Below are 17,894 nucleotides of genomic sequence, written 5' to 3'. Positions count from 1 at the left end.
TAGACCTCCTTTCAACTGGAAGACCCTAAAGCTACCATGGAAAGCTCACTGTATATCCCCACAAGTACAACACAAAACTGTTTTAAGTTAAAACACCAAATTTATTGGGTAATAATGAACTATATGCACACACATAGAAAATAAACATTTCATATAATTGTGTATCTTTTTTTAAATGTTGTATTTATAAGGACTGAAAAACTACCAATTTAGCAATTGGAGTAACTTTTAGAAACAAAAAGAAAAAGCAAAAATCTACATTCCTTCCATCAAGACTTGATGCTGCATCACAATCTATATGTACTTCATTTTATATAAATAGGTCTTTTCTCTAGCTACTACATATCATAAATTAGGGTTACATGAGTTCTTTGATCATTAGAATTTTCTTATCCAATGATGAGTAGTTAAACATTTCATTTTTGAGACACATGTATTTGACTGAACATAATCCCCTTGCTGAAATCCCACTGTAAATGGACATTTTGTATGTGATAAACAAAGACTCTATCATAAAGAATATCTTTATATTTTAACAGTTAGAGACAGAGGTTAAAAAAAAACTTACAAAATTTAAAATAAAAAAGACAGCATGCATCCACTAGCACAAGGAAGAGGGGAACTGATTCAAGTAGCAAAGACAGGAATAAGAGAGCAAGGAAAGCATGGGTTGGAGAACATAGGAAAGAAAAGGTAAGAAAGAGAAAGCAATAGATAAAAAGTGATAAAGAAAGGGACAGACGTTTATTAATTACACCATTCTAGGGCAATATGTAGACAAGAAAACGAAACTTGCTTCCAAAGCAAGGTAAAGGGGTTTACTAATTCACTATCTATCCACATGTCATGGTTAACAATACACACACAGCACACCTGCAACCAGAGGTGTATGTGTCTTTCGGGAGGCCTAGGCAGTGGACAGTCACAGAAGGCTGTTACTCCTTCATGACCTGTTTTCTTTAAGCAGGGTGTGTTCATAAAGGCTCCCATAAAGTCTCAAAAGCTATGACAAGCAATGAACCCAGACTCAGCTTTTTGGAATTTGGGAGTTCTGAAAAAGCCCATTCCATCTGTGGGTTGGAGCGGGCTGCAACAAGCCATGCGTTTTCAAAGTTGCAGAGAACGGCAATGCTCTGCATGACAGGCAAGAAGGGATATGCCAATCAGTCATCTCTGCAGAGAGAGAAGCTTGGAAAAGAGCAGGGGAGCACAGAGAAGAAACATCAGGACTGAGACACATCTGGGAGACAAAAGCTTAAAAATCTACTGCCATTTAATCCAGCAGCTCACAACACATTCACAGATAAGGAACAATGGGAACCTTAGTTCAAAACAAGACAAAACAAAATCCAATCCACCTTCCATACTAAAGCCAATTTTTTGGTCGATCCCCCAACCACTGATTTTTCAAAAAGACTGTTTACTACTGAACCCAAGAAACACATTGACTGGGATTTAGGATTCAAAAGTCTCAATCCACTTAAGACAATAAAAAAATAGAAATCACTCCCCATGATATTTTGTATCAGCTGCAATGTGGCCACTGAGGAAGGGAAGGATGTCTTGGGTAAGCTGGGGAGCCTCAGGCCAAACTAAAGCCTTCATAATTGTCGAGGGCCTGGGTCAGTCGAGCCTTCATAATCTCTTTGCTGCTATATTTAGGGAGGTCAAGAAGGTTGTAGCAGGTGTGGGCCACAGGTAAGTACTCCTCCCCAGTGGCCGTGGACTGGATGACAATCTGCAGGCTGGCCATGCCATAGATGGGAATCCGGTCGCTGCCTGTCAAGAACACTGAAGAGAAGAAAATGGCATCAATGACTATGCAAACCCTCTTCCAGGCCACAGAGGAAGGCATGACACCCTGTGGCTTCCGTGGGAACTACAACATTATGTAACAACACGTCAGCACCAGAATACTGGATGCCCAGACATGCTCTAGGGCCTCTATAGGACTCATGTCCTCATAGATGAGCCTTCACAAAAGCAAAGCAGAGAAAAACTGTCTTAGAAAAAAAGCCTTCCTGTATAAGAAATCAGCAAAGAACTCATGTCTCTGTGCCATCAAGATCTCTACCTCTGAGAACAGAGCCGTCTGGCTGCTGTTTCCCTTTAGGGATCTACTCCATTTCCCCATTACATAAACCAGAAGACCTGGCCCACACACTCTTTAGGCCGCATCACAGTTCACTCTTGTGATGCACGGTTACTTGGCAGAAATAATTAAATTCTCATTCACAAAGTAGACAGGCACAGCTGTCTTCTCCTGCAGAGCGCTTTTGGTTGTTGTTCCTGTTTTTTTTTTTTTCTTTCACTGTGGACTTGCCAGAAATTAGCACAGTGAATTCATTCCATTTCTTTCCTTTTTTTTTTTTCTTTTTGTGATGGTGTTGCAGTTTGAACCCAGGTGGTAGGCAAGGACTCTGCCACTGTACTATCTGGCAGCCCTTATCCGCCATTTCAAATAACCTGTCATTGCCAAAGGTAGTTAAACATCTGTCCAATCTTGTCAAACCTGCAGAATTAATAACACAACAGCAATGAAGAGACAACAAATGCCTTAAATCGAATGTTCTCTAACTAGGAAGGCCTTTTTCTAAAGAAGCCCTTGGGACCTGAAAGAAGGCATCCCCTGAAAGGAACAGCCTTTCACCTTCATCAAATGCAGGATACCGCTTCTCAACAGCTGATGGACATGAGCTGGAGTTCTTGTGAGAGATACCAGTTTTTTTCTCATCTTTGCTCAATGTGAGCAGCAGAATCTGAAGCTAAGTCCTACATTAATATTAATATCTACTTGTTCTTAAAAAGCCAGGAAGTTGTTTGTTAAACCCCTTTTCTGTTTCATGCAGCTAAAAATTGTTATTGTATTCACTGGCCGATTTATGGGCCTGATTACAGAGACGCAGACAGGGAGAGCCAAGCATTTCTAAAGGGCTGATTTGATCATGGAAGCTAACTTCACTTCCCTCTCTAAAGCTACTGTCCTATTCAAATGTCATGCAGTACCAAGGACTACTTAGGGAATGATTCTATTTCTAAGAAACGTCTAGAACAGACAAACTCAAGACGGGGTGGGTGAGGGGAAGGCATGAAGAAGGACCCTGGCAGGTATGGCGTTTCTTTTGGAGACGACGAACGTACCCCAGAACTGCTCTGTGACAGGATTACAGATCTGCGAACCCCTTGCCTGGACATTGCCTCAACTGTATGTTAAGCTATTCAAATCACAACACCGCTCTTATAAATCAGACCTTCTGAGCTTTATCTGGAATCTTTCCAGATTAATCTTTCTAGATTTGGCGAGACAGACTATCACCATGTTGCTTAGACTGATCTTAAAGTCTTGGGCTCAAGTGACTCCCCTGTCTCAGCCTCCTAAGTAGCTAGTGCTATCCACATGAATCAGTGCTTCTACATACAGTGACTATTATTTTTAGAAACAGTGAAGATGAGTGAAATGACTTTTTTATCTTCTTGATTCACATATGTGTACTAACAGCCTAAAGTACATTAATTAATATACTGCAAATATATATATTTTCTTGAGTACCTAGTTATTTAGAAGTTAATCTTTACCTGTGAAATCGGCCATCCTACATGATGTCACACTACAACATGGACAACCCACTGATGTGAGGAATACTTACAGAGAAACTTCTTCTTCTTCTCTAATGAGAACTCATGGAAGGTCTCCCAGAAGAGTTTCACGGTGGGATGCGTGCGTGAATAATCACCCTTGTAGACGGCCGTCTGTCCAAAAGAGAAAAAAACATGTGTCTTAACAGAATCAGGACATTACAGTCCACACTGGATACCACTTGCATTCGAGAAAGAAACCACCGGGGGGCAGGAGACCCCAGCAAATGCTCAGGGGCGGCACATCTGAAGGGATCGGGTCCCCAGCACTCCAGAGCTTACCTCTTCCAGTTCTTCCCAGTTGTAGTTGCTGTTTCCCACCACCATGGCCCTCAGTTCCGCAGGCTGGAAGAGCTCCAGGACTTTGCCCCCACACACCTTTAGGAAGCCACTGGAAAAGGCTGTGTACCACTCATGAACCGAAATTTGAAAGACATAATTCACGTAAGCATCCACAAATTCTTGCCTGCAGGAAGACCAGAGAAACAAGATACACCATAGATTTGACAGAGTCTCACGGACTCAAGCCTTTCGATAAAAGGCAGAGAGAAACGGAAGCAGAGAAAAGTTGAGAAGCGGCAGCCCAGCTCTGGAGGGTGAAGGGCCTGGTTGGAGCTGCATTTGGGGTAAGCCAGAGGACCCTGGTGGTAAGAAACCAGCAGGCCTGGCTTCAGAAGAAACATCCACTTCTCACAAGCCCTAAATCCAGTGTCAAGTTAGGTTACCAGGGACTTCTCTCATGTGGCAGGAGGGGAAACTCACTCCATCCCTCTCAACACCTCAGTGCCACAGCTAGACATCACCTTGACAGGGGGTCAGGAACAATTCCGAGTGGGCTCTACCGCTATGGAGGAACAGTGGCTCATTGCCTTCACAAGTCGGAATGAACAACTTGCCTGGGTCAGAGGGCTGCAAGTGCCTGAGCTCTTGCTTTCCATTCATAACCCTGTTCTACGGACAAAGAGAGCAATTTGCACACGTGCTGGTGGGGTTTACATCACACGAGGATGCTTGGTCTGCACTGAGCATTCCTGAGATTCTGTTTATTTTGAGAACTGCAGCGAGGGTCCTTTTGCTTGAGGATCACTGTGGAGACAGGGCTCTGTGGCCACAACCCGAGTCAGAACCTAGCTTTGCAGAACGCTCACTCTCCTCCCTGTGTACTGCTAGACAGGGAAGAGCTGAGATGGACAGGCAGAGCCAGGCTAGCGCTAGAGCAGAACTCAGAGCTCTGTTTGCTTCCACCATTCCCGCAGATCTGGGGGCCACTTCTGGGCTTGGATGTCTTCAACTCCTGGAGGCCCAACGTTGAAAGCCTCAGGGTCAAGTGAGAACCTGCCTGGACTACTGTGGGGGTCTGGTAGAGCTCTCTAAAGTGACTGACTCTTGGCTAACTTGGCCCTCAGTAGCATACAATATTCAACTGCACATGGGGAACTGGCAAGAAGCATCACTATTTTATTTTTTAAAACTATATTTTCATATCATGCTAAACTGCATTCTTTACATGCTCTTGTTTTTCATTTCTTATTAAACGACTTATTACAATGACTTGTTAGCTAGTCCTTTATAGTTTCATTGCATTGTAATCAGTTTATCTTTTGTTATTTCTTCTTCCTTGGTTTTTATTTCCTTTCCTTCTCTTTTACTTACCCTTGCTTCTTCCTCTTCTCCCTTCCTCCCTTCCTTATCTTATTCTTCAATGTTACTACTTTAGCCTTCACGACTTTTTCAACTTTGCAGTTTACTAGACATCATTTTTCCTACAGTTCCTATTAGTATAGCTGTTGACGTTAGTTGGTTTGATTGCATTTGTCTATATAATTTATATTGCTAATATTCTTACAGCATTTTGTTTTACTCTCTCTGGGTGGTACTGGTGGCAGAGCCCTCAAAAGAAAGCTGGCCGACAGGAGACCCTATCATAAAACCGGAAAAGGTACCATCCCAGCACGCTCATAACCTGTACCCGGAAACATGCAGAGGTCAAAGAAGCAAAGCAGCACAATTTGTCCAAAGGTTAGTGATTGTATGCAAATCTGAAGATTCTGAGATGGCCAAAGTGCCAAATAATTCAAAAGTCTAGGTTTCTGCTTTGTTTTGATTTTAAAATAATCAGTGCCTTCGAAGACCACTCAAATAAACAGATGAGTGAAGAAAACATATCAATTTAAGACCTAGATTAGAAGTTCAACAACTTGAGAGGGAATATTCAGTACAGAAATACAGAATCTGTGGTGGGGAAAAACAAAAGAAAAGAGAAGAGAGGGGAAAGAGAGAGGAGGGCGTTGAGAATATGAGGATGAAAATGAATGTAAGAATAAACGGGAATAAATAGATAATTTAAATTTATCACTAAATTAAACAAAAACCTCAATGGATAGCATCATCAATATACTATAGCAGGCAGAACAGAGATCAGGATAGACAACACACTATTTCAGAGAGCAATCATTGCTACACTATGTAAAGACCTCTGGGGCACAATTAAGAGATTAAAAACTACAAATCTATGATGCAGTAGAAGGAGCTGAAATACAGAATGAATTATTAAATCATTTTCCCCCATACAGTTCTCCAAATCTAGGGAAATAGAAATAGAAATCCAAGTACCATAAGTATTTCCAAACACAAAGCAGACAAGGGGCTCTTTATGCTCTATTATGGCATAACTGTCATTAGTGAAGGACAGAAAAAGAATACTGAAAGCTGAAGAAGAAATCTCAACAACTTGTGAAGACAAACTTATCAAAACAACACCCTCAGATAAGGACTCTAAGACCAGGGAAAAAATGAACCAACTATTGAATCCCTGGAATGAAGTAACTGCCTACTATTACTGTCTCAAGCAAGGTGATCCTTTGTACTAGAAGGAGGATTAAGAGCTTTTCTGGAAACCACTAAGGCTAGCATTGCAGAAGACACTTAAAGGAACACTTCACACAACCCGGAGGAACGGTACCCACAGGTTTAAGAGTTCAGCAAAGAATTCAACATTATTACATCAGTAAACCAGTAAACCTCTAAAATGAAGAAAGGAGATGTTATTACACACTTTGCAACATTAATCATGAGTGCGAATGGTCTTAACTTGTCAATTAAAAGATAACATAGATAAAAAAATTAACCTATTTTCTTATCGGCATAAACAGACTGGATGTTAAAGGATGGAAAATAATACCCCAGGTGAAAAATCTGAAAGCAAGTAGAAACAGATATACTTACATCAAGCCCATCATACCTGTGAAAATTAGTCAGAAGGGATAAATAAGTTAACTCTATATCAATAAAGAGAACATTCCTTCACCAAGAGATAACAATTAAAAGTCCATGTGTGCTAAACAAAAAACAAACAGTACTGAATGCAATGGGACCCAGAGGTTCAGATAAAATGAGAGTGGATGAATGTGGTACTCATTCTCACCAATGCATAGGTCATCCAAACCAGAAACATGAGCCAAGAAACACCAGAGTTAAACCGTACCACAGAACAAGTGAACTGAACATGAGCACCCAAAGAACACTCCATCCAACAGCTGGGGAATAAACATTCTTCTTAGCAGCCCAAAGAACTTTTTCTAAAACAGAATAGGCCACAAAGCAAATCAACAAATACAAAAGAAATCAGAATTTTTTCTTTATCTCATCAGATAATAGAAGAAATTCAGAAATCAACAGTAAGAAAAACTATAGTAATTAAGCTAGTGCATGGAGACTGAACAATACACTTTGAATGATCAATGTGTTATATAAATCAGAGAGAAAATTAATAAATTAATAGATTCAAAGGAAAACCAAAATACAACTTACCACAACCTTAGGGACACAGCAAAACTAGTTCTAATAAGGAACTTTAGAGCCATGAGTGCCTACATTAAACTTCAGAGATTTCGCTGGGCAGTGTTGTCACACGCCTTTAAACCCAGCACTCAGGGAGGCAGAGGCAGGTGGATCTCTGAGTTCGAGGCCAGCTTGGTCTACATAGTGAATTCCAGGACAGCCAGAGCTATTACACAGAGAACCCCTGCCTCAAAAAAATAAACCAAACCTAACAAAAACAAACAAACAAACAAACACAAAACAAAACAAATAACTTCAGAGATCTCAAACAAATAACCTAACATTTTGGAACAAAACAAATCCAAAATTAGCAGATGAAAAAAGAAAAGCAAAAATTAAAACAGAAATCAATGAAATGACAACTGGAAACAGCAGAAAAGATTCCGTTGAGTTTGTGTGTATAACAGAACTATAGCCAACTTTATGTGGAATGGGGTAAAAGTGAAAGCATTTATGCTATATAATCAGGCATGAAACAAGGGTGTCTACACTCCCCACCTTTATTCAATATAGTTTGAAATCATAGCCAGAGCAAAAGAAATAAAAGGACTATAATAGGAAAGGACAAAGTATCTCTATTTTCAGACAATGTGATGCTATCCTTAAAATGTCATAGACTCCGCTACAAAGCTCAGATCTGATAAATACTTTCATCAAAGTAGCAATATACAAAATTAATGTACAAAAGTCAGAGACTTTTCTATATACCAATAACAGATATATTGAAAAATAAATCCAACGGAAATGAAATTGTCAAAGAAAGGCTTGCATTGCCATATTGACTTTTTCTGGGTACTACCCAAAAAAACCCAGTTATGGACTCAGCCTTTGCCTATAATTACTTTTCTTTCTTTTGGCTGTGATAAAATTCCCTGACAAAAGCAACTTATGGGTGAAAGGGCTTGTTTGGTTCACAATTCCACATGCATTATGGCATGGAAACCAAGGCAGCAGGAACGTGAGAGAAGTGGGCACATTATAACTGCAGTCAAGAGCAGAAAGCCATCAACTAATGCAAGCTAGAGCTCACTCTGCCCTTTCCATTTTATACAGGTCAGGATCCACCACCCAAGGGTTGGTCCTCCTTCAATTACTGTGGGTCTTTCCACATCAATTAGGGTAGTCAAGACAATCCCACAGGACAGTATCAGAGACGAACCTTAGTCTAGAGAATCAATCACAGGTGTGCCCAGAGGTTTGGCCTACCTCCCATCTAGGCACCCAGTTGACACGAACCACCACAGTGTTCATCAGCAGATAGATAATAAAGTGATACATATATACTCTATTATTCAGTCATAAAGGCTAAATTATATCATCTGCAGGAAGACGGATGGAGTCTGAAATCATGTTAAATAAAAATGTCAAACTCAGGAAGGCATGCACTGCATGTTTTTTCCGATCTGGGTAATGTAATCTAGATTTTAAAAAGACAAAAAAAAAAAAAAAAGACACGGGAGCAGAAAAAGCCCAACTTAGTGGGTGGAGAAAGTGATGGGGTACTAAATATCATCAGAATTCATCATACACAAGCCTGAAAATGTTCTCAAGAAATTCACTAATTAAAACATACAATAATAAAAACATGATTACTAAGGATCGTAAATATAAATACAGCTGTTGTATTACTCCTTGTTTTTTTGTGTGTTTTTATTTTTAAAATGTAACAATCTTAGCACTGTATCATCATGAAGATAGAAGCTGTCTACTTATTAACTACTGTTATATGGTAGTTCACAAAACTACATTTGACCTCGTGAGCTTCCTCCAAGATGAGAATTTTTATGCAAACGCCACCTGTATCAACATGTAACAGCAATAGGATGGATCACAAGAACAGACAGGCTCAAATCTAGCTGTGCTATGTTCTATTCCCATTAAGCCACTCTTCTCACCTTAATAACTGGATGTGGTCTTTTCTTCCTTTACAAAGAAAGCAATCCTTACTCCCCTGAGATCACCTATATTTGTTTTCAAGTTTCTTTCGGCTCTTCTCTTTGTTATCTTTCATTCTGATTTTAGGCTTGGTGCATCCTTGCTTTTCTAAGTCCTTGAGATGCCCTATTAGTTTCTTTATTCGGTCTCTTATGGACCGACCGACACCAGTGTCCATCTTACAAGGTTCCCCTGTAGGGTAGAGCTCTCTACAGCCTCCAGTTGAGTGTGCTGCTGCACCACTTTCACTGTTGAGGTTTCCTATGCTAAGGAAACCGTCAAGTGTCTCAGATGCTGCCTGCAAGACATAGGACTCTCGGCTCCAGCACCACGTCTGCATGCATGCCGTCATGCTCCCCACCATGATGATAATGGACTGAACTTCTGAAACTGTGAGCGAACCACTCCTTTCTTTATAAGAGTTGCAGTGCTCACGGTGTCTCTTCACAGCAATAAAAACCCTAAGACACCCAGAGTGCTCATCCTGTGTCCTGGCCCAGTCTGAAGAGTTCCCTGGATCCTAGATCACCTGTACCCTTCCGAGTCCTCAGAGCTACACCAGGTCTTAAACTCTCTGCTTCTATCTAGTCTGGGTTTTCTTGCCTATACCATTTCCAACCCCCCAAAGTTTGATCCTGTATGCAAACCCTGTACACCAGCTGATTCTTGTCAGCCCCACTCACACAGTTCCAAATTCCTAGGCCTTGTGTTAGTTTGTACAAAGACGTAGACTGGTGATGTCCAAGAGTTGCCCACAAAGAGCATCACCGCAGTAAGGGGCATAGCTTGGGTAGCAATGACTAAAAACCAACCTAAGCAGATCCAGCTATTAGTGCCATTTCCTTCCTTCCTTTCTTCCTTCTCCTTTTCAAATGTTTTCTCAACTTAAAGCTTCTCTACACCATTCCTTCTTTAAAAAAAATATTATTTTATGTGTATGTGTATTTTGCTTCCTTGTATGTCTGAATACTTGCATACCTGGACCCCATAAACAAAAGAAGAAGGCATCAAACCCCCTTGGAACTCATGTTATAGAAGGCAGTTAGCCACAATTCAGGTGCTGGAAATCAAGCCCCGCGGCTTCTGAAAGAGCTGCCAGTGCTGCTAACCACTGAAGTGTGTTTCTAGCCTGTACCATGTAGAAAGGAAGGAGCGGGCTGCGTTCCCGCCCGGATCCCGGCTAGCTTACCCTCGAGCTTTACCCAAAATAATTACATGGAAACTGTATTCTTTTAAACACTGCCTGGCCCATTATATCTTGCCTCTTACCGGCACACTCTCACAACTTAATTAACCCATTTCTAGTAATCTGTGTAGCACCTCGAGGTGGTGACTTACCAGGAAGGATCTTAACCTGCGTTCATCTTGGAGAGGAGAGCTATAGCATCTGCCTGCCTCTGCTTTCTTTCTCCCACAATTCTGTTCTGTCTACTCCGCCTATCTAAGCTGTTGTCCTATCAAAAAGGCCAAGGCAGTCTCTTTATTAACCAATGAAAGTAACACATAGACAGATGACCTTCCTCCATCAGTAGCATGATTTCTTGCTTCTCACTGACTTGGAATCACTCCCATTCAGCAAATCCATAAACAACACCAAGCATCAAAACCAGCTCCTCATACCTGACCTGAAGTCAGTCAAACTTGGACAATGACAAGACAAACTTCCTCTAAATAGGCAGCCTAGAAACTCACATGAGAGACACACCTACGAAAGACATCTACATGCCCAGGTCTCATAGCAACAGCACAAATATGAACAGCCAAGTCAGAAAATCTCCCCTCAATTCCATCAGTCCTATAAAAACATTCTCAAAAAATGTCTAGATGAACCCCAGGACACAGAACGTAAAAGAACAATCACAAACTTCATGAAACCATTCAAAGAGGGAGACAGACAGACAGAGTGAGACACACACACACACACAGAAGTGGAGGAGAGAGGGGAGGGGAGGTGCCCAAGCTAACTGGGAATGCTGTGGGCGGCAAAGCCTATGCCCAGTGACACACTTCCTCCTCATAATTGTAATTTTGCTATTGTTATGAATCGTAATACAAATTTTCTGGAGATAGAGGTTGTCCAGGAGTCATGATCCACAGGTTGGAAACCTCTGCTCTAGGGGGTCGGAACTGATAGACTGAACGAATATCTGTCAAAGGGGGATTTACTCACAGGCTGTGATCCCACTAATCAAACCATGGCTATTTCCAAATGGAAACAACGAGAGTCGTCCAGTCTGCAGTCCTAATCTGGTGCTGGAGCCCTAGAGAGCCACTGATCATCAGCCTCCACTGGAATCCTGAAGGAGGTTCTAACACAACGCCTCTGAAGCAGGTGAACGTGCCAGATGAACATGACAGATGAACGTGCCAGAGAGAGTGAGCGCAAGCTGGCCAAAAGTACAACACCGCCTTCTTCTGTGGCCTTTTACGTGGGCTGGCACTAGAAGGTGTGACCCAGATTAAGAGTGTGTCATCCCACCTCACATGATCATATCAAGAAAAACCCCTCCCAGAAGTACCCAGCTGCACGGACGATCACGGATACCAGATGTTGTCACATTGGCATCAGAATTAGTCAGCTCAACGGCCAGGTTAAACTGAGGTCATGAGGGTGAGCCATACATAGAACGGAACCTTAGAGAAGGGACAGATCTGTATCTATAACGCATGGGAAAGATGCTACGAGGAGATGGGAAGGCATCCAGCATAAGGGAAAACAGAGGCCTAGAACCTCTCTTTCCCTCACAGCCCTCAAAAGGAACAAACCCTGCCGAGACCTGTGGGGACTTTGCCTCTTTAACTATTAAGCAACCAACTGCTACTGTTGAAACTGCCTGGCCTCTTAAACTTCATTGCAGCATCTTAGCAAATTAACATATACACTCCAATCCTTATATGCCAATTCTAATACCATCATGATCAACGCTTTTAAAATAATGATCCTCAAATTGTTTCAGGGTACGTACTAATGACCAATCCCCGTAAGAAGTTCCAGGATATACATTAATTCAATGAAAACTTTGAGTAGATTGTATAATACGGAATTATATGTCAATAAGAACAAACACACAAAAACCCTTTGAAAGTTGACATAATTATTTTGAATTAAAAACTGAGACTAAGAGGAACAATTAACACACAGGTAAGGCAGGAATTGAAACCAGGCCCAAGCATGGACTGGAGAACATAACCATTCACCGAGCCCCTTCCTTCCACTTGCCCCCTCCCTCCAGCTCACCCCTACCTTCCTTCCATTTCCTGTATGAAGCTGCATGAGAGGTCAGAGTTCAACACACACCACCTCATCTATACTGTTCCTCACTATGCGTTACTGTAGCCCTGATTGTGTACCAGAGTGGATAAAGCCCACCAAATGAGACATGTTTATACGTACTGCAAACACTTTTTAGAAATCTTAATCTAAATCATATTAAGGGTCATTTTAAAAGCACATCAATCTGATTCTGAAGTTTATATAAAAGGCAAAGGAACTAAAAAAAAAAACAGGCCAAACAATTCTGAAAAAGGAACCAAGTTAAAGGGCTCATGATCTGAACCCAAGGATCTATTATCAAGCTATGATTATGAAGTCTAGTGTTGATGAAAAGTCAGACATGTAAATGAAGACAACAGAAGAAAAAGTCAGAAACAGCCACATGTATAAATGCAACTGATTTCCAACCAATCTACAAAGGCAATGTGGCAGAAAAGTAGTACTGTCCTTAAAGTCAACAAATGATACTGAATCAACAGGACATTGTAAGCAAAAATAAGTAAAGAAATAATCTTAGACCTACATAAAAGTTAATTCAGTATGTGCCACAGCCTAAAATAGAAGTTTAAACTATCATATTCATAGAAGAGAGTGCAGGGACAAAGGTTTTATGACCTGAGAATTGGAAAAGACTTCTCGGGCATTATGCCAAAAGCTTAATCCACAAAAGAAAATTTAACAAAATGAACTCAGCCCCAAATTTTAATGTCTATTGCAAAGCATTTTAAATCTTCTGATTTCTATTATAAAACTAAAAAGTAGGAATCAAGAATGTTAATATATATATTTCACAAAGAATGGTAAACACACACAACGGGAAATATTCAGAATCACTCATCACTAAGGGTGCTAGGGGCACTGTCATCCCAGTACTCAAGAGGCTGAAGCCAGTGAGTTCAAAGTCTGGCCTACATATTTAAGACTCTATCTCAAAGCAGAACATGTACAACACACTATAACTTTCATCCGTTACTGACATGAAAGCAAATGTGCACAGCCATGTAGAAAGAGTGTGGCAGCTATTTATGAAGTTAAGTATACCAAATAATCCAGTGATTCCACTGGTAGGCATTTATATAAAATAAAGATGTATTCATACAGAAATCTATAGACATGTACACAGTGGTATTATTTGTATCTTTTAAAGCTGGAAATAACACTATTAGAAATATTTCTCAGCAATATAATGGAACAAATTAGTAATATATATGACAGTACAGATGACTATCAAATGCTTTTGCATGTGACAAGGACAGATTCCGAAAGGCTACATGTGATTTCATTCATGACAACTTAAGAAATACAGAATTATTAAGACAGTAAACAGATCAATGTATCATGTGCATTGTAAGGGTATTTTAGGGTACTCAAGTGACTATATCGTGGTGTTTACGTGAAAGCATTTGCTTGTGAAAGCACTTCCCAAATGCTGAATTTTACCCATAGCCTAGTCTAAGTTTTAGGATCTTTTGAGTGAAAAAGGAAAAGTCTTAACAGATGGCTCAGCAGCTCCCTCAGTGGCTCCTAAGCCTGACCACCTCAGTAGATCCCCAGAAAATACATGGAGCAAGAATAGGACTAACACACATTCACACCACAGAGAACATAACTACTCCATCAGCACATAAATACCTAAATGCAATTTAAAAAAAGAAAAAGGGAGAGGGAAGTAAAACAAACTAAAAGACTCACGAGTACATTAAAACACATTTTGTAAGCATTTACTTTCTTTGATTAGAGGCACAAAAATGCTTGCTTTTAAAAGACATTATGCATAATTATCTTTTGCATATTAATGCACTAATTTTGTAAAAATTATTCAGGCCTTACTATGTACCAGCACTAAATGATTTACACATAATTAATTTAATAAACGTAAGAACCAAGAGATAAAAATTCCTTTCAGAATTCATAAGCATAAACTCTGGCAAGACCCAACACAGAGAAAGAAAAACCTAAATCAGTAACAAACGCATCCTCTAGAAACCACTTACAATTTGTGCCCTGCCCTTTATTCAAGAAGCTCTAAGGAGGTAGGAAGGACCCAGGGTTCAAGGTCACTGTAATCAGGGTGTTAGAAGCTAGCCTGGGTTGGCTAAATAAATAAAATAATCCTCCACTTCAGGCTTGTATGGGTGAGAAATTAAAGTGCCCAATCATTTCATTATCAGAAAAAAGCAGCATTTGATATTTCTGGTCTTTTCCAAAGCTCTCACATGCAAATTACAAGCAGATTCAAAGAGCAGATGGTTAACTGTGAAGTGTTTGGTGGCAAACGGTTACGTGTGCATCTGTAGGTCCGAAAGAAAGAGAAGGGCCAAGCACATGCTTTTCAAGATGAATGAAAAGCATCTCTATTCCCTGGCCCTTACGGACATGTCTAACCTGCCACCCAGAGGCTGCAAGCTTCCCAAAATAATGACGAATTAGGCCCTACACATGTGGATGAAATGGCGTCTTTTCATAAACTCACAAGGTTGGACACTCCCAAGGGTTTTGCTTTTCTTCTCTTCACCCTCTCTTCATTCCTTTTCATAGGCACCTGTGTGAACCCTTCGGTAACATCACCAGGATGCTTACGGCGCTGAGATTTCCTACACAAACACTTCTAGAACTAATTCCAAAGTCCCTACCGTGACAATTTGCAACCAGGATATATGTAACTAGGTTCAACAGGGCTGGCTGGCTGGGGGCCCTAGGAGTCCAAGATGGCCTGCGAAGATACACGCAGATACGCAGGTCTGCAAAGGAGTGGTAGGAAAATGGTTCTCCCGTATTTCTGTTCTCTGAAAGTAAATTTAAGACGCAATCAAGATTCAGAAAAGAAGGTACCCATAACCAAGGCTGACCAGCATCAGCTATGGCGCACTTCCGACAGGGGTTCACAGGTGTTTTGCGGATTCAAAGGGCTGAGATGGGAGAAGGGGGAACACAGTAAGCAGGCTGGGGCTATACAAACAGGTATGGAAAAATACAGTCTCAGCCTCGAGCTGGTTCCAGCCAGCCCTGCAGGGGTGGGAGCGGAAGTTGGGGGCTGGGTACCTAAGTGGTTTTGAAGACCTCGGAGATAGCAGCATAGCAACAATCTGGTGCAGTATGTGCGCACAACCATCAGCTGATAGTGAGCAGCCATTCACTTGCCGCGAGCCGCGAAGCGGCAGCGCGGACGTCACCACAGCCGTCAGCGTTTGCCGCATCCTTAGACTCACTCTGGACCAGCCGCAGTCACAGCTGCAGGACCTCTCTGGACCAGCTCTGTCGCAGACTGCGCAATCACCAGACCACTGCGGCAAACCAGCCCAGCCGAGCCGAGCGCTAGCCATGGCCGACCCCGAGAAGCAGGGACCCGCTGAGAGCCGCGCCGAAGACGAGGTAATGGAGGGCGCCCAGGGTGGCGAGGATGCGGCAACCGGCGACAGTGCCGCTGCGCCCGCGGCCGAGGAGCCTCAGGCTCCCGCGGAGAATGCGCCCAAGCCCAAGAACGACTTTATCGAGAGCCTGCCCAATTCCGTCAAGTGCCGGGTCCTGGCGCTCAAAAAGCTGCAGAAGCGCTGCGATAAGATCGAGGCCAAATTTGACAAGGAATTCCAGGCTCTGGAGAAGAAGTACAACGACATCTACAAGCCCCTGCTTGCCAAGATCCAGGAGCTCACCGGAGAGATGGAGGGCTGCGCGTGGACCCTGGAGGAAGATGATGACGACGACGAGGAAGAAGAGGATGAGGAGGAGGAGGACGAAGAAGAGGCAGCTGGCGCAACTGGGGGTCCCGACACCGGCAAGAAGTGAACACAGCAGCTGACAGGTGATAAATCCCCTGCCCCTTTTATTTCCGATGTCGGCAGACTTTAAAAGGCTCAGGTTTTGCCCAAAATACATGTGAATCTATTCTGACATTCCTAAATTTAAATTGAATCAAGTGTAGATTTTGGCTAGCCCGTTTCTAATCTGACTTTTATTTGTGTAAAACAGATGCCAAAAGACGTTTTTAAGAAAAGGCTAATTAAGCTTATTTTTTTTCTCCCTTCTCTTCTGTGAGAACTGGACTTGAGACTGATGAAAGACGGTCAGTTAAATGTGAAGTGCGTCACACGTTGAAATCCATTCATCACACCGCACCTGAACACCCAAGCTAAGACTGAACTCTTCTCCATGCTTAATTTCTTCAGTTTCTTTACATTTCTCAGCGCCGAGGAGAAGGAAACCATGAAAGACGTCATCTTTAAGACTTTTGCGTTTGCAAACCCAGACATCAGCTTTACACTCTGGAGGAGACGTGGCATGGAGGAAGCCTGGACAGCATGACACTACTGGCTAGGGAAACTGGAATTTAAAGTTATGAAAAATGTTTTGAATATCTGAATTTACAGAAAGAACATGGTTCCAAAACAGAGGGTGTATTACATGTATAATATTGTCAACACGTGTTCATTTGTTATGGTCTCATGTTTTCTGTTTTCTTGGTAGTGTTTGTTTATGAAATCGTAAAAATTACCCCAAAATGTTTTAAGTATTAAATCACCCGATAGCATTTTAGAAATATAATTTACTTGAAGAGATGTAGAATGTAGCAATTCTGTAAAGCATGTGTATCCAGTGTTGCGTAGTTTGACCTTTGTGAAGTCTTTTTGTCTTGTAGCTTTTAGCAAGTAGCTGTGAAACCCATCAGAACCCCTCAATGAAGCTAATGTTTGGAAAAATATATACTTGAAGAATCAATCCAAGTGTGTAACCCCACCCCCAGCTCAGAAATAGAAAGGGTTTAAGTTTGCTTGTATTAGCTGTGCCTTCATTATTTTGCTATGTAAATGTGACTTATTAAATGGTGCATAATCACTTTTATTGCTTAAGGAAGAATGACATATAGGAAGGACTTCTGGGGAAGGACATTTAATGTAAAGGCCTTTAGCTTCTTTGTGGGTTTTGAATTATCTGTGAATCAATGTTCTGTAAAGAGTACAATCATAAAGTTGTTTACCACTGTGGTGTTAACAAAACAGTATTTTCAAAAAATAAAAAGACTTGTTATTCTGACTGCCTGTGTTCTCATCTATAAAAGTGGGTGGTAACGGCCCCTTCCTCACAGGTATTATGGAAATAAAAGGAGTTATTCTACACACAGCACATAACAGCAGTGTCTGACACCCAAGAGTAATTCCCAGCTATTATTATTATAATAAAGACAAAAGACCCTGATAGAAAATCCCACTCT

The 17,894-nt window shown here is 41.4% G+C and overlaps 2 protein-coding genes across 2 annotated transcripts in view; one reads left to right on the top strand and one right to left on the bottom strand.

Moving 5' to 3' along the window:
- Positions 1-80: 80 nt before the first annotated feature.
- The window catches only part of Herc3 (HECT and RLD domain containing E3 ubiquitin protein ligase 3), a 101,748-nt gene continuing 83,934 nt past the window's right edge, over positions 81-17,894 (bottom strand). The window contains exons 23-25 of the mRNA XM_048439637.3: positions 3,919-4,102; positions 3,648-3,750; positions 81-1,791 (exon numbers count right to left, since the gene is read on the bottom strand). Of these exons, the coding sequence (XP_048295594.2) occupies positions 1,583-1,791; positions 3,648-3,750; positions 3,919-4,102 (496 nt within the window). The 3' untranslated portion in view covers positions 81-1,582. The remainder of the gene's footprint in view (positions 1,792-3,647; positions 3,751-3,918; positions 4,103-17,894) is intronic.
- On the top strand, positions 15,858-17,716 carry Nap1l5 (nucleosome assembly protein 1 like 5). The gene is made up of 2 exons (XM_048439641.3): positions 15,858-16,487; positions 16,722-17,716. The coding sequence occupies exon 1, from the start codon at positions 16,007-16,009 to the stop codon at positions 16,469-16,471; it is 465 nt and encodes a 154-aa protein (XP_048295598.1). The 5' UTR covers positions 15,858-16,006; the 3' UTR covers positions 16,472-16,487; positions 16,722-17,716.

The sequence above is a fragment of the Myodes glareolus genome, chromosome 6, assembly GCF_982192425.1.
Source record: "Myodes glareolus chromosome 6, mMyoGla1.1, whole genome shotgun sequence".
Taxonomy (NCBI): domain Eukaryota; kingdom Metazoa; phylum Chordata; class Mammalia; order Rodentia; family Cricetidae; genus Myodes; species Myodes glareolus.
Note: the sequence above shows the minus strand (reverse complement) of the source record. Positions and strands in the feature narration are given on the sequence as shown.